Raw genomic sequence first — 17477 nt, 5'->3', positions numbered from 1 at the left:
GATGTATATTTTGTTGCCAGCAGTACCAGTGATTTCTGGTCCAGTAGGAGCTTGACTTGCTAATTTTCATCATTACTAGTGCCTTTTCATCAAGGATCATTGGGTTGTTCAAATTTTATCTGAAGTATTTGTGATCATGTTTTTTTTCTCCACCTCTTATGTATCCTATACTTATTTCCTTCCCTTCACCTCTGAATTCCACAACCAGCCAGTGTCTGTTGGATGCAGTTCAGGATTTAATATCCCAGCAGGCCATTGAACCTTTTCTGTGTCTTTCACTAGGTTTTCATTCCGGACTTTTTGTTGTTCCTTAGAAAAACAAGGACTGTAGGCCTTTCATAGATTTATCTCACCTCAATCTCTTTGTTCAACTGTTCCAATTGCCATAGAGTCATTTTGTACTCTGTGGTGGGCATTTTCTCAGGGCTAATGGATGATAAAGAGAGATATTGCCAATACTCATCTCCATGTCCATATATCTTCATGGTCTCTATATCTTCAGTTTGTCCACTGTGAGGTGGTTTATTAATTTTGTGCCATACTCTTTGGGTTTGCTTCTGCTCATTATGCTTTCTGTTGGGTGGTTAGAGCTGAAGCTCACTATTTTCATGTTTTGAGGTTGAAATTCCACCATTGTATGGATGACTGTCTTCTGGTTCATTCTGAACTGGAGTAAGTCAGTCGTACTCGTCATCTTCTTCTAGTGGCTGATTTATCAAAGTGGAGAAGTCCTTCCTCTGATCTAGCCACTATCTCATCCACTTTGGTGACTTTTTTGACACTCCTCTTAGTCAGCCCTATTCTTCTTTTCTACAGCTTCATTCTATAGAACTGTTAGTCTGCTATGGCCTTCCAGCTCCCTCAATTTGCAAGGTTTTATTGCTTTTGAGGATGTGGTCTTCAATCACATAACTTGGTCATGCTTATATGCAATCCCATCAGTGGGTTCTTCATGATCGATAAAACTTTGCTTGAGATTCAGCTCTCATTATCCTTCCTCTTACCCTGATGAAGAATCTGCATTTATGATTGAACAAGGCTCATAAGTTGGTGGGCATCTCACTTAGTCCACTTCATCCAGAGCTACATCTTTTGATAGATGCATTCATTCAGGACTTGGTTGCATGGGTTGATCTGTAGAAAAAAGGTCTTTGTATATTATAGTTCTTGATCTTCTTGCAATCCATCAGGCTTTGAATCACTTCCTTCCTTTTGACAGATTATGTAAAGTGATGATTCATTCCGACAATTCAACAGCAGTATCATGTATCAATTGCCAAGGGGGCACCCAGTCAAGATCTCTGTTTTGAACCACTGTATCTACTTTTCTGTACTTGTTGCTCCAGCATGACCAGGTAGTTAGGGTGCTTAAAACTCACAGTCTGATGGTTGCAAGGTTGAATCACCATCACAGTAAACATACTTGCCCTTTTTAGCTATTCATTTGTAAAAGAATAACCTAAGAGTTGGTGGTAGGTGGTGATGATTCATTGCAATCCCTCTAGTCTTACACTGTTAAGTTTGGAATGGCTAGTGCAGATTGCCTGCACGTAACTTTGTGCAAAATTTAAAAACAAACTATACTTGTAAGTAGTGTCCTACATTCTCTTGCATGATTGAGAATTGGTATAACATAAAAATCTGAAGTTCTTAAAGGTGAATTTTCAACAAATTTAATAATTGCCTTAGAAACTGTACTTTGATTAGGTATAATTTCTGTGTGGTTGCTATATTTTTAAACACTTTAGTTTTTGAGTGAAAAATGAAACAAAATATGCGGGTCCTTGAACTCAAGTTCCTCTCGGTCGTTCGGCTGTTTCCTTGACGTTTTACAACTATTACATAATAGTTGCCCAATACGCTTTGTTGTGCACTGATCATTTTGTTCCTTTCAGTGCTGGTGTTTTATATAAATCTATCAGTGCTTTTTTTGGATTACATACTTTGTGAGACTATTTTTTGTCTTGATATTACTACTTTATGTTTGTTTTATGATAACATGGTTTACTGCATTGCTTATGGTTGTAAAAATGGTTCGGCATTGGGCAAAAGCTTCTTTTCGTTTCCGTGCAAGGAAAAGGAACCGGCAAGGTGGCAACAGTGGGTGAGGATGGTCAATAGGAAGAACTGGACTTCTTCACACAATGCAAAGCTTTGTCAAGATCACTTTGAATGCTCATATTTTGTGTCAGATCCCACTGTTTTGGATTCTGTGGGTTTCAAGCCAGACAGGTTAAGACTGAAAAAACCATTGGCAGTAGACAGGATCATTCCCACCATCTTTCCTTGTGTAGAGGTGAGGACTGATCTCAGCCTGCAGTGTACAGGTTCCACCCCTCTGAAGCCATCCCTTGCCATCACGAAAATAACAATTTTAAAGGTATGTGTGCAGTATAAAGCGATAAACAATAACTAGTATAATATAATAATTTCAAAAGTACAAGTTTTTGAAGAATGTAACTAGACATACACATTTCACATTCATGAGTGTGTTTTGCATTTGTGACACCTGAAAGCCAGTGAAACCTTGATTTCCTAGTCCAGACAGTGGACAAATCTATCCCAGATAGAGTATATTCCAAGTTTAAAAGCTGGTAGATCATTCTATATTTTGTTTTTGTATCATTTTTATATATATGGAAAAATTTGAAGAAAACCATTTTTCAAATTTAACATTTTAAGATAAATTGAAATAAGACTATGTCTTGAACATGTTGAAGTAATCAAGTACATGTTATGTATTTAAAAAAAAAAAACATTGTAGACTTGTAAACAATCAAATATAAACTCCATAACATATTTCCATAACTCATCATAATAAAATTCATCTTAACACAATACTTTGACATTGTCATATTAAATGTAAATTTCATGAACCTCATAAAGCATATTGTTTTAATATATAATCTTATTTCTTCAGTATCACTTACAGTTCTGCTACTCTTGCTCGTGGAACTGTCTTCATCACTAAAACTTGTCAGATCTGTGTCAGAAGTAACTGTTCTAGGTTCGTTCAGAGTAGGTTCGAATTGATATGGCACTACTCGACACTGTTTAGAACACAAAGTCAAAACAGACTCTGCCTCTGTTTCTCCATATTCACTGGCCAGGTTTATTTACATTTAACATGCTGGCATTGGTGGTTTGTTTGGCAACTATTACGTCACAGTACTTTTCCTAGTGGCAAACGTAAAAACTAAAACGTTCAGATTGCTGCTCTGAAAGGGCTCTTTCTGCACCAAGTTCTATGTTTCATTTATTAGCACATATGTTTTATAAAAAAATGTGAACCTGCAGAATTAATCAGTTTGAGTAGTTCTTTTGACTGCAAAGTTTTCTTTTTTCTGTATAATTCACCTTTAATATCATCCCACATAAATTTTATTATTTGTTAGTATCTTTCTCACTTCCAGGAATGCATTCTATGTTATTACTATTCTCCATTTTATTTTATGATCCCACATGATAATATTTACCACCTGATGTTATTCAGCTTTTCAACTAGTTGAATTTATTGATTTGCCTTATCACATATTCCTTATCCACATTGGTAATGTATAAAGAAATTACACTGTGTAACAAAATTGACCACTGACCACTCAAGCAATTGCTACTTCTGCATGGTGGATTCTTCCAGATGTAATGCTGGCAAGAATGCAACTGCTATCATGTATCTGGACCTACCATCATCCATTGCCCAGTGTCACACTACCCTGAGTTCCCTGTATCTACTCCACCAGAGAAAAAGCATCCATCCTCAGAAGAGAGGAGCAAATCAGAAGAGGAGGTAGACATTGAAGATCCAGCTTACAATTTCAGAGGTGTAGCTGGTGAGAGAAACCCATACTACTCCAACCAAAAAAAGACCTCAATGACTTGAAAATGTGCAAATTTGTTTGTTTCAACATAGAAAATAGGTTAATTTCTAAAGTTCATTATCCAGGTCACAAAGCAAAGTTTGAAGGGAATAATGGTCAATTTTTTGTACTTTTACAACATAAGCAATTAAGAAATAACACATACTATCCAGGAACAAAATTTGTGTTACATTGTGTTATCTTTTTTTGTAATTACCACATGTAATGTTTTCCTACAGTTAATACTTAAGACCTTCTTCTCACTTTCATTAACAACTTTATTTAAAATTTTTTGTAGGGACTTTTATGAATCAGGAATTAAAACTGTCATCTGCATAATGCATATTGCTTGTATTTTGTCTGCCCATGATCAACCCTGACAAATGCTCAGTCTCCCTCAGGATTTTCTCACTGTACTAATTAAATAAGTCATGCAAAAAGACACAACTTTGTTTTGTGCCTTTTTTAATTTGGATGAAATTAATTTCTTTTCTATTTTCACTACTGGAGTTTGGTCCCATTAGAGTTTTTTTTTTTAATTCTCAAATGTTTTCAATCATTGTTAAGTTTTTCCAGCATTTTCATAAACTCTACATGCTTGACTCTATCAAAAACTTTGATATAATCAATAAAACATGAGAATAAGTCCTCCATTCTGTTGTCTCTCTCTGAAAACATTTGTATCGGGAAGATATTCAATAAAAATTCATGTTGAACTTATGCAGTCTCTGGTTGTATCTACTTCTAGCTCTGTCATGAATGCTATTAATAGAATGTTTGTAACATAGTATGTTAAACTCATGATTCAGTGGTGTTCACATTCAGTCACCTCAAGTCTTTTGGTTAGTGCATGATGATTTTCTGCGATTTTCAGGTACATAATCATTTTCGTAAGTTACATTGATGGTAGTTGTTAATTTTCCCTGTATGAACTTTTTCAAAATATTTTATTTGTTATACAGCAGTTTCATCTAGTCCTTTACTCTTATTAAAATATGGCTTTCCTTCACAACTGTTATGATATAAATCTTGCCTATACTATGCCCATCTTGTCAGTACTTGTTCTCATTCAATAATTATATCATCATTCATAGTTTTTACACACTTACTAGCAGTGCATCCTACTTTAATGTATTTGATATTCCTGTACATTGATGTTAAATTTTTATTCTTTTGTCTACTGATTCTGTGCATATTTCATTAAGCTATTTTATTCTTTTTTTCATTTTACATTTATCAAATTCTTTTGTCAAGCTGCTTATGCTCTTCTGTACTTCTCTTTCCATTAGAGTTATAAAATCAAGTTTCTTTGTCCTCATGGCTTCTAAAGTTTCCTTGCATACTAGTTACATACTACAGGAACATGATCACTCACACAGTCAGTCCCTGTGAACATTTTTGGTTGTTGTACTGCATTTTTTTACATCTTAAAATGTGAGTGGCATGGTCTCAGAAGTAATTACTTCATAGAGGCCTATATCACTCAATTTTTGAAAGTAACAAAAACCATATTTATACTTAATAACCCTAAATCTGGCAAAAAAAAAAGTACTATTGGGTATAAAAAATGAAATTGGGCCAAAGCAAAAATTTCATAAATGTGTTAAGCTAATAAGTCACTGTAAGGCCCATGATAACTTAACAATTGTAGTTCTATTGCCACTAAACTCACACTGTTGAGATGGGGTGTTTCACAAAATTGTTTGTAGGTTTATTGTTACAATATGTTTGCTTTATTAATATGCTTGACTCAGACTGTACTCACCCATGGGCTTGCATGGTTAAAGCAGGAGGGAATAGTGCCCATCCCTGCCATGCCTTTTATTGATTGAATCAGTATAGTCTGCTTTTCAAATTAGGGTTTTATGATCGCTCATTGTACTGTCTCGGGTGTTGTTGTCATCATTCCTCTGAACTCTCCACCTTACTTTCTCATCTCTTCTTTTCTTTAAGTGGAGTTTGATAGCCCTTACCACTTTCTGTTTCTTAAACTGCTAGAGTGGTGGACCATGGAGATATCCTCCTGAATGTGTTAATGAAATACAAATTGTGTGTGTGTATATATATATAATATACTTAAATGATAATAAAACCATTCAGTTCAGAGTAGGAGAGTCATGTTCTGATATTATAGATGAGAAAGGAATTGTCAGTTTTGTTTACCATGGGTTTTGCAGACCCATGATATGTTTATTTCATCTCAGTTATATCTCAGAGATTTCCCATTTGAAATTGAGAATATGTTATTTTTATTACATTCTCTTTAATGAAAACATGCAGAACAGTAATAGATTTACAAAATGCTCATCTTTATATCCAGGCTTATATATGTCATTTCTTTGTTTTCTATGTTCTTGCCATTGGGAGATTTTTATAACCAGTTTCTTGCTTTTCTGTTTAGCTACATACATTTTCTGTCAGGTAGTTAAGGTTTTCGTTAGTCATCTCTATTCATTTGACATTGCCTTTCACCTTTATATGGATGATTAGTTTTTTATACTCTGTTGTCCACTTAGTCACTGGAGTTTTGGATCATCACATTTCAGGGGATTATTCTGTTATCTCTTAGATAATTAATATACACAAACTTGTTAATCTACACCTAATGTTAAAGACACCATTTTGTTTCTGGGGATAATGGCTTTAATTTATGCTATCTCAGCATATGTACATTCAAGATATGATGAGCACTTTTTGATTCTTTTTCTTGAGAGCTTCATAAATCTTTCCATAGAGTGAATTTCTGTCCTGGTTTTTCAGTGTTTTTCCATATGGTTAGGTTGTCTGTTGATCAGTGCCTCTGCATTGGTGAGCAATAATCTTCTTCCATTTGTCTAGTTTCTAGTTCTAGATCCAGCTTCTCTGACAGGATGCCTCGTGTTAAGAAAACTTTGTTCCTTTACATTTATCATTCTCTCCACCTTCTGTCACTGATATTTGCCACAGTCAGTATAATAAAGTTTTTATAATATAGGTATGTTACCTTTCCAGTTCTAGGCCTCAACATCTGATGAGCTGATTGTCTATTATGACATTTTCCAGTTTCTTCCATCTCATTGTGGGTGTTCTGGATTACACTTATCCACAGGTCAGTCTACCTGATTTGTTTTATATTTTCAAATAGTTAAACAGGTACAGTACTTAAATCGAACATACATTCCTAACCATCTAACCACAGCTGGGAAAAATATACTAAGATATCACTGCTTCAAACAAAACGTTTGGCTCTTGGCAGGAAAGATGAGCTTATGTAGCTTTTATCTGTCACTTGTGAAGTAGATTACATGGAAGGTGGGAGAACAGAGAACATTGGGTAAGATGATGGATGTAATATGTTGCATCAAGGACATTCAAAACCAAAAGATGTGGTTACTGACAGAGTGAGAAAACTCAATGAGAAGTTTTACAGTATTTCATTACCATGTTTTGAGTTCGTTTTAATTATCAGAATATAAAATTGTTACTTTAATGAAACTTCAAAGAATAATAATATAATAACTTTTATTTCTTATAAGATCATGATTTTATGAAGAGGATTAACATACTTTGAGTATTTCTTTTGAACTTGTGTAATGTAATATCTGTTTTTACTTTCTGTAGGTTAATTTTCTCTGTAGATTATACCAAAATCAACATGGAGGAGTTTAAAGTAAAGCTGGAATTTCAGAATATGACTACACAAAAACTGGTGTGTAATTTAATGACTTAAAAATATTTGATATATTTATGAATCAACTATAAAAGTTCTGTTGTATATCTCATGTTTAAAAAATTTTTAGTAAAGCATATTTAATAGATATGACAAAAAAAAAACTTGGTAATTTGTAGATATAGAATAATCAATTTCTTTTGTTGTTCACATGGTGTTAGAGTCACTAAATAATATTTTGAGCAACAGTTAAAGTGTATACATTTGGAGCTTCTGTCTTAATATGACCTATTTTTTTGCAATACCAAGTTACTATTTTTATTAATTAGCTATGTATAAAAACTAACGTAATTAAAAGCTAAACCATAAATGTTTTTAAGATAATATTTAAAGGAAACAGTATTAGTTTTTAGTCACTTTTGTCTTTAAAGCTGTATTTCTTTTGTAAACTTAAAACTATATTAATACAAATATTTGATAAATTTTCAGTTAAATAAGTGAAACTAAGAGGTAAACATTACTAACCCTAAAACATTGAAGTAAAAGAATGAAACTTTGGGCATTTCTTATCCCTGATTTGAGTTTTAATAGAGGGAGTCAACATTTTAGTTAGCATGTTGAGGCCTATATCAAATGTTATTGAGTGCTGTTCATAATGAACATCAAAAATCAAAGTATAAATATTTTGGATCATAAAGTATTCAATAAAATATATCAAAGTAATTTTTAGAATACTGGTACAATCATAGTTGTGTTTGTTTTGCTTTTACATGTACTGATAGTAATAGACAAATTTTGTTTTTTTATCTTGTCTCAGGCAGTTACAAAATTGTTGTCACAGCTGATAGCAAAAGTACCACAAAATAAGGTTCTAAGTATTTCAACCAGTCAGGTAAGTTTTTATTATCTTACATATACGTAAAGGTACATCAGCAGCAGGATGGATAAATTACATAGAGGTGATTGAATGAGAATTAAACATGTAAAACAGTGATACCTTGTGACCAACCTAATTATTCAAACACGGAGTAGTTAAGTTAGAAATACTACATACTTTCCTCATAACAAATAGCTATTACTTCATTTGCTCTGCTGCTTTACAATTTTCTACATGTGCCACAAACCTTCAACAAAGTTTTCACCCCAACACAGTATTTGATGTGTATTGTGCCAGCCAGTAATGTAATTGTCATTAGGCTAGAGTTCTCCACCAATAACAGGTTAACACATTTTCCATGTGCAGAAATTACCATGAGCACAAGCATGTGAACACAGAGACTCATTCTTCTGTAGCCACTGCTAGTGTTCTGATGTGTTTTTTCTTGAGCTTCTTTTGAATTTTGTGAGATCAACAATCTGATCTATTTGTTATAAGAAACCCCAATAACTTTGGATCATGCAGGTGTTTTCTGTCTTTTTATTTTGATCATCTTCTATCTCTTCTCCTTGTATGGTTTAGTTTTTCAACCCCTTTCTGATCCCATTGTTTTTCAGCACCTCCAAGAGGCTGTATTCTCTATACTGGTTGTTGACATTTCTTAGTTCAAAATGGATGACCTTCCCAGCCTCTGATGGGTGTTATATCACCTGGGTTGTGGACTACCAAAATTCATGTTTTTCAGTTTTGGGCTCTTTCCATTAGGTTAGCCAGGCTGCTTATATTTTCAGTTTGGTTATTCTAAGCTTAGTGGATTTATTTTCAGGGGAGGTGGTTCATTTGTGTTTTTATATGGACAGTTTGCTCTTTCTGATCCCATTTCATTGAGTTTCTACAGAGGCAATTTCTCTTTCAGAAGATGTCTTTTCTGAGTTGGCTGGTCAGGCACTTCAAATCTGTCTTTACCCTCACTTGATATTTAGTCCACTTGGGTGTCTTTTTCATTTTACCTGTAGAGCAAGTTTAGCGATCACCTACGTGTCTTCATGCCCTAGAGATTCTGGTTTCAAGCAGTTCTGTGTGTGTGTTTTTTTTCACATTTGAGAACTCTGGTTTCCTTAAAATCCTTTATTCATCTCGAAATTCCCTGAAATGAACCCTGTACAATCAGTAGAACATTTCCTGGGATTCTTTTTCCCTTCGCCCAATTTGCAACTTTACATAGATTGTTTTTTCCTGATTTAGGGGGGGGGGATTTCTGGCCAACTTCATGTCTCAGGAGTTTGGGTTTCAATTGAGCTGTTCTTTCATGTCAGTGTCCATAAAATATTGGCTGCTTATTGGGCTTGGCAGTGTTTTCAGTCTCGGTTTACAGTTCAGCTGGTGACGATCCATTCAGACAATTCCAGAATCATATATCACACTAATCATCAGGGTTGCATTAATTCTTGGTACCTGGTCTTTTCATCTTTTGGTATTTTGGTGAACTTATTTCTACTTTGGGAGTCTTCTAATTGATATCTTTGCAATTTCCCTCTATACCAAAATTTCTTCTTTTTTTGGTCTCCAGTTTGGATGCTGCAATTCTGGCTGTTGATACTGTGAGTCAGGTTTAATCCAAGTTTTTTCTTAATGCATATTCTTCTCTTTACTCTCTTTCTCATATGATATCCTTTGCCAGTTTCTCCTAATTGTTCCTTTTCTTGGCTGCCTCAGTCATGGTATTTTTTTTGTGCACTTTGCCAGTAAGGAAACCTCTTTCTCTTTCCCTTTCCTGCAGACCCATCGCTGCTAGCCATAGATGTCTATTTTTCATACTAGGGTATCATGCAATTGTTTTCACATGTAAAGTTTGTCTGGTTCTTTGTTTGAGGTTTAGCTGTTATATTAAAATAGCCCATTTTATGTCTCGTTGGTTTTCTGCATTGGCCCTTTATCTGTGCAAGTGGATAATTTACTTCTATTAGTCCCTTTGTCATTATCTTCCACCAGCTTGTCCTACTTTTTCCTATACATGTTGATAATTGCTGGTTGTCAATAATTTATTTCTTATTTTGACCTTCTCCTCTTCATTCTCCAATTCTGACTAACCTCATCAGAGCTTACTTTATCAGTTGTCCTTTCAGTATGAACCATCTTCCAGACTGAAATATTTGTATTGTTTGCTGTTATTGTGTTTCAACTGTCTTCTTGACATGGGATGCCTCTTTCTTTTATGACATTTTAGTACTGAGAACAAATATCTTATGTCAATATTTGCTTCCCAACTTTTATTGGGTGAAGAGTATATCCTGCTTGAGATGGATGCAGTCTCCCACTGAGTGCTACTCTCTCCTCTCTTGTGGATATCATACTTAATGGGTTTTCTTTTTCTAACATTGTTTTCAGAAATGGGCTTATTTTTGTAATTTGTTTGCATTGCATTCTACACCATCTTTAACATTGGTGCAGAGAGGTGAGTGGTATTTTTGAATTTCACATTTTCTAACTTGAAAGTGTGTTTCATATTAAGAATGAACCTGTGTTCATATACTAGTGCTCATGCAGATTACTGTGCATGGAGGATGCATCCTCCTCCTATTAGTGGACAGTTACAATCTAATTGTGATTATTTATGCAATATGTGTTGATGTGTAGAGTAGGAGTTTGGTTCCAGACTTATGGAATAAATAGGAAATTGATGGACAGTATGCGTGAGGTGGTAGCTCTTTATGGTGCAAAGAAGTAGGTATTGATATGAAATTTACTTCATAAGTAAAGAAAATGTTAAGTGTCACTCTTTCTCTATCATATACATATATATATATATGTATGTATGTATATAAAACACATAAAAAAACTAATTTTTCTTGACAATGGGGAAAAAAGAAAATCTCATCTTCTGCTTGTTGACCATATCAGAGGTTCACTGCAACTTTATTTCTAGATCAAACTTCAGAGAATTTAACGACTAGTTGTATTCTGCAGCTAATGTTAAAAAAAGACAATTTCTCACAAGCAGGTTGTTTTCATACACAATCAGGTGGCTTAACATTACATATTCATCATTTGAAAAAAAATTAATGCCCTTTTTATTCATTTAATTTTTAAGTTCCATTTTAAAATTATAATGAGGCTTAGTGGCTGCTTATTTAATGTGAACCAAACAAACTTTTCCTCATGGGAATTCACTGATCTACTTTTTTTGTTGTTGTTGTTGGTCTCATTGGTAGATACATGTTATTAATTCCTCAATGACCACCAATTATGTTTCTTTCTGATGTTTTTAAGTTCTTTTTTGGAATGTGTAGTGCTTGAATTTTTTTGTTTCCATATGTGAAGGTATTTCAGGTTTTTGTGACTTCCTTTGAGATACTGCACCATTTATTTAATACATTTGCTACTTTAGCTTGTGTTGATATTTATGTGAATCATTATTACCTTTACTAATAATTTCTTCTTTTTGTATAGATGTTTTCTATGTCATCTCTCTACCAACAAATTAAAAATTAAAATCCATTCCTATGGTATTGCTTTGATGATTTTTGGTTTAGTCTAAGTGACATATGTTTACCCTGAATGTTATGAGTGAGCTGATAATGTAGTGATTCAGCCATAGTCCCTGGGTGTTCTTTCATGTAGGATAGCTAAATGAGGAGGAAATAAACTGATTTGTGATTGATACAGAATTGGATATTGGATTAATTTTACCAGACAAGTTAAAAGAAATTGTTAATAAAAAAAATAATATTACAACATTTGGTATCAGAAGTGGGATACTATTTTACTGGTAATAAAATTAAGTTTTGACTAAATTTGAAACTTATTTCAAGGTTACCACAAGGACACAAAGTGAGATAATAAATGTGATAGACATGATAAAATAATGTAATGGAAAGAAGAACAAACAGAAAGATTCAGAGCATTTAAGAAAGACCAGAAAGAATAGGGCAGAAAAGTAGATGAAAGAGATAAAAAAAAAAAAAAAGACCAGGGAAAATGTGATAAGAATTTAAAAGAGCAATTAAAAGAAAAGGATTTACTAATTAAAAATGAATTAAAATCAAAACTAATTCTGATTGAAGATAAAATTGATGAAATTTTTGAAGATTTACACAGAAATCACATCAGAAGTTTGAAGAAATGCAGAAGGGCATAAAAAAACTGAAAAACTGTGTTGATGAAATTAAACATGTTACAAAAAGACATGAACTAAAGGAATAAAAATATCAACTAGATATAAAAGAGGTTTATTAAGGTAGAAAAAAAACATTAGTGAAAGAATAAAACATATGAAAGATGAATTTTTGAACTCAAAGAATAGACCGGCCACACCACTTCCTGCATTAACTCAGTCGGTCCAGATTGGAATGTCATCTACTACAAAATATAGAATAGAAGAACTTGTTTGGTCTGTGTGCATTACCACTGTAACTGTACCACCTGGAACTGAAGCATCTTTCTGCATTATTTTAGCCATGACACTACCAAATCCAGTTTCAGAATTTAGCTGGTTGTTAACATTGGTGAAGACAGGGACTTGGGCTCAGTTTGAAATTATTTCCAGAGTGAGTAGATACACCCTTGTGCAAATTAATTGAAACAAATGGTCATTTTACAATATATTCAGCATGGTGACCGGTGTAGGCTTGCTGGACTTGCTTATTTCCTTTAATAGTCATTTTTTCACACAGACAGCATCATTAGCTGTGTTTTGCAGTATGGTTGATCTATTTTTGATATATGATGAAATTTTGAGGAATATTACATCATTCGAAATTGCGTTAGAAGGGCAAGGAGACCAGTCAAAAAAACAACTTCTTACCAACTCAATGAAGAAAAAATGGTATCAATGGGGTCTGAAATACAGGAACTGGATGCAAGATCAATGGAGGAAGGTGTTATTCAGTGAGAAGACTCATTTCTTCATACTGGTAAAAGAAGTCTGCATGTTAGCAGATCTCCAGGTGAGAAACTTCGAAAATCTCACATCAATCAGTTTGTAAAACATCCATTGAAGAAGATGTTTTGGGGCTTTTTCAGCTACTATGGCATCGGAGGCTTACGTATCGTAGAAGGTGTGATGTGAGGACCACATTACATAAAGTTTTGCAGAAAAAAGTCGTTCCAGAATTGAAAAAGATTTCCAGATGGATCTGGCATTTTTCAGCAAGATCTGGCTCCGTGCCACACATCCAAACTTGTGAAGAATTTTATGACTACAACATGAATAAAGGTGCTGGACTGGCCTGAAAACTCTCCAGACTTAAATCTTATTGAAAATCTTTGGGCGATTTGTAAAGAAAGATTTTGGGGAAAAGACTGTACTACAAAAGATAAGCTAATTGAGGCCATAATTGAGGTGTGGTACCGCGATCCAAATATTAGTAAAGATTGCAGTCAACTTGTGGACTCAATGGCAAAGCAGATTAATGATCTTCTGAAAAATAAAGGCAGTCATATCATGTATTAATTTGTGAGTAATTTTTGAATTATCAGAAATAAAACACAAAAAATTGAAAAAATCGTAATTTTCCATCTTGTTTCAATTAATTTTCACAAGGGTGTAGAATAGCAAGTAACAAGTCATCCATCTCACATTCCTTCTAAAAGAATTAGTATTTACAGCATGAAGACCTTCCAGCTTAAAGATGTTATATCTTTGAAACTTGGACTTATGAGGTAAAGCTTAGTTAGAAACGTTTCATCCACAATCAATGAGAAAAGAAGTTTATTATTTGAGGATAAGTGTCATAAGTAAAGTACATATTGATAGAAAACTGCAGTAAGCTAGTTGTTACTGGTTTCACAGCTACAATTGTTGATCTTGATTTGTTAATGAAAGATGTTAAATTACTGCAGAAATGATGAAAGAAGGGAAATGATGCAAGTAGTAGATGGACATAAAGATCCATAAAGGTGAAGTTGGAAGCTATTTTTACCATATGCTTTTGTGTGCCTTATGATTAGTGAGGTGTTGACATTGAGGAGGAATGCATTTTTGGAAATGAAGGCTAGTTGCACTGTATAAAATTGAATTAAATCAAGGAGACATAGTTTGACGGAACAGTTCTTGTCCAAGAGAGTACATACTCCATATGTGTTTGAAGGAGAAGCATTTCAACCACAGGTTTTCCATGATGATAATCTTTGGAAGTATGTCAATGAGGGAATGGGCAACTGTGTTAACTCCAGAGGAGAACTTGTTAGTGAAACTTTAACCAGTGGAGAAGCTTGGAGTTCATGTAAAGACTGTTTTCAGAATCCACAAAATTGAAACTGTCAGTGTATTTACCTGGTCATCTACCCAGGAAAAACTTGTCCAGTGACAGGAAGACAAATGACAGTAAGGAACAAAATACCATTGCATCATTATATTATGGGCTTTCAAAGAGAAAAACAACAAAATGATCTAGTGAATGCACAATTTAGTGTGATTTTATTTATTTTTGTTTTTGTATTAGGGTTGTTCAAGAGGTATCACAATCCAGGAAGTAATAGTGTTATAAACTGTGTGTTTAATGTGATATGTTTATGAGCTTGAGGGAGCTGTGGATTGTAAATGATGATATTAGGGTAGGATTTAGTATAAGGGGTTTTATTACATTTAAAGCTAGTTGATAAATGCGTTATAGTTGTCAAGAGTAGAATGAGTTATAAATAGTCAAGAATGTGCTTAAAAGCATATAAAGTTATTTGAAGAAATTAACTGCTCGAATCCACTTCCTTCAGTACCGGCTTCAGGCAACTGCTTGCGTCTATTTTCTTCAGCCCTGAAAGCCAAAACAATTATTTGTTCTCACCAACAGTCGCTGGAATCTGTGTCTGCTGATAAACTTGCCCTCTCAACCCAGGGCAGGAACCATGAAAGCTGATACAAAGAAAACAGCATGATCATGAACAGAAGGATTTTCTCCCCCAGTTCTCCACCACCTAAGCAAAAATGACTACTTTGGTACAGTGGAACCATCAAGGATACTGTTCTAATCTGGATGATATGGCTTTGATTGATTTCTATTATCCAGGAAACATTCCTGAAATCTGCTGTTACAGTCATCTTTCAGTAGTTTTTTTTTAGACCACAATGACAGGTTACATGATAGAAGAGTGCATGGAGGGGTGGCACTGCTGGTTGAATGGTACATACCCACCTTGTCTGTCCTACTCAATACACATTTAGAGGCTGAAGCCATCCATGTTTGCATGGGTCACACAATCACTGTTTGTTTTCTCTACCTTTCTCCTGGAGAGACTAACAATCAATCTGACTTTGATGCTCTCATTGAACAGTTTTTGGGAAACTTTAATGGATACAATTTTCTCTGGAATGGTGTATGCTCTCATATCATGACCTGCTGTTCTTCAGTACTGATTCTTTTACATTTTCATGCACTTAGTCAATTTTTCACTGCTATTGATCAATCTATCTGTTCCCCTTCACTTTTATGTCATTTTTCTTGAAGAGTTGACAGTAACCTATGGGAAAGTGATCGTTTTTTATATTTTTAAGGGATAGTGGCAATGATCGATGCCACCTGACCTGAATACCATGGTAGAAGTTGGATCAGGCTGACTGGCTCTCCTTCAATCTTTCTCAGAACTCAATCCTGCTGTCATTAGTCTGCCATCTCTCAATGGATGCATGGAAGCAGTTACTGATTGCATTGTTCAAGCAGCTGCTCATTCTGTACCAAAAACCTTGACACATTTCCCACGGAATCTCTCTCTATGGTGGTCTCCAACCTGCCAGAAGCCACAGAAGGCTCAGAGAAAGGCCTGGAATACCTGTGAAAGGTATCCCACGTTTTCAAATCACATTGCATTCCAGTGGGCCTATGCCCATTCTTGGCATGTCAGACTAAAAATAAAATGAGTTTGGATAAAGTTTATAACTAGCATCTCTTCTGTTGCCAGTTTGTAAGTCATGTGAAACAAAATTTGAAAGGTCAATAGGAGGTATGCTTCCAATCCTCTTTCCATCTTGCTCTACAGTGGCCAGAAAGTTGCTGATGTACAGAGCATTATTGGTATTCTTGATGAGTGCTTTTCTCATCTTTCCGACATTCTATCTCTCCTCATGCCTTCTTGGCCATCACGTCTTGAACAGAGCAATCAGCCATTATGGGTATTGACACTTTTATTGATAAGGAGAGAACAATGTTTCGACCTTCTTTGGTCATCTTCAGGTTAAGAAAGAGAGAGTTTACAAGTGACCGTTGCCGGACATGTCCCAAGGAGAAGAGTTTAAAATGGGTACAGGATTGTAGGAGCGTTGCAATTGGATGTTAGGTTATTAATTAGTATAAGTATAAAGGTGTTCCTCTATATTGGTTTAATTTTGGTTGTAGTTGCTGTATAGGTAGGGCTCCTTTGATTTTGCATTTGTTTATATTTGCTTCCCTATTTAGTATCTGGGTGTGTTTTATTTTTTTGTTGTGTTTATTTGATTTGCAGTGTCCAAAACCATGTGAGAGTGTTTTTTGTGTTCTTTGACTCTAGTTTCCATTGTTCTGCTTGTTTCTCCAATATAAAAGTCGTAGCAGTTGTTGCATTGTATTTTATAAATTATGCTGGTGTTGTGTTTGTCAGTGTAGTTTTAACATAGTATGGACTTCAGTTTTGTACCTGGTTTTTGAATAAATTTGGTGTTTACTGTTTATTTTGTTGTGTTTTGTTACAAGTTTTTTCCAAATGTTGGTAATTTTTTCTGATGTTGGGAAGGAACATACGGTGTGCATCAGTATAGAATTTTGTAGTTTGTTGTATCTTGGGATTTATTGTTTTTTGTTGGTCTAAGTATGTAAACTGTGACCATGAAACTCAGCATTTGAAATATTATATACAAATTTTGAATAATTATTGGCTTTATTGTACATTTTGTTATAAATGCTCTACTAGAAGATACATAACTTTTATTAATTTTTACATGTTTAGGTTCCAGAACTTCAGTTTTTGTTTGACAGATGTGGAGATCTATCTCCATCAGTAAGTGTGATGATAAGCCAGGGTATAGCAACATTGGTTATGAATGATTTTGCTGATGCCAGTTATATCATCGATGGATTTTTAGTTGTTGTTCCCTCTGCCAGGTGTGAATTTATTCTTAAGTTTCTTG

At 34.4% G+C, this 17477-nt stretch overlaps 1 protein-coding gene across 5 annotated transcripts in view; it reads left to right on the top strand.

The window, feature by feature from the left end:
• LOC143249099 (focadhesin) overlaps positions 1-17477 on the top strand; it is a 122347-nt gene that overhangs the window by 9720 nt on the left and 95150 nt on the right. For 4 of the 5 annotated variants that reach the window (XR_013027523.1, XM_076498358.1, XM_076498360.1 and 1 more), the window contains exons 2-5: positions 6849-6945; positions 7458-7545; positions 8324-8398; positions 17297-17451. Coding sequence is in view for 4 of the 5 variants with exons in the window: in XM_076498358.1 (XP_076354473.1) it covers positions 7492-7545; positions 8324-8398; positions 17297-17451 (284 nt within the window). In the remaining variant the exon portion in view is untranslated. The remainder of the gene's footprint in view (positions 1-6848; positions 6946-7457; positions 7546-8323; positions 8399-17296; positions 17452-17477) is intronic. The other variant, XM_076498359.1, reaches the window with a different exon arrangement.

Source organism: Tachypleus tridentatus, chromosome 4, assembly GCF_004210375.1.
Source record: "Tachypleus tridentatus isolate NWPU-2018 chromosome 4, ASM421037v1, whole genome shotgun sequence".
In the NCBI taxonomy this organism is placed as follows: Eukaryota; Metazoa; Arthropoda; class Merostomata; order Xiphosura; family Limulidae; genus Tachypleus; species Tachypleus tridentatus.
This window is presented reverse-complemented; position numbering and strand designations above follow the sequence as displayed.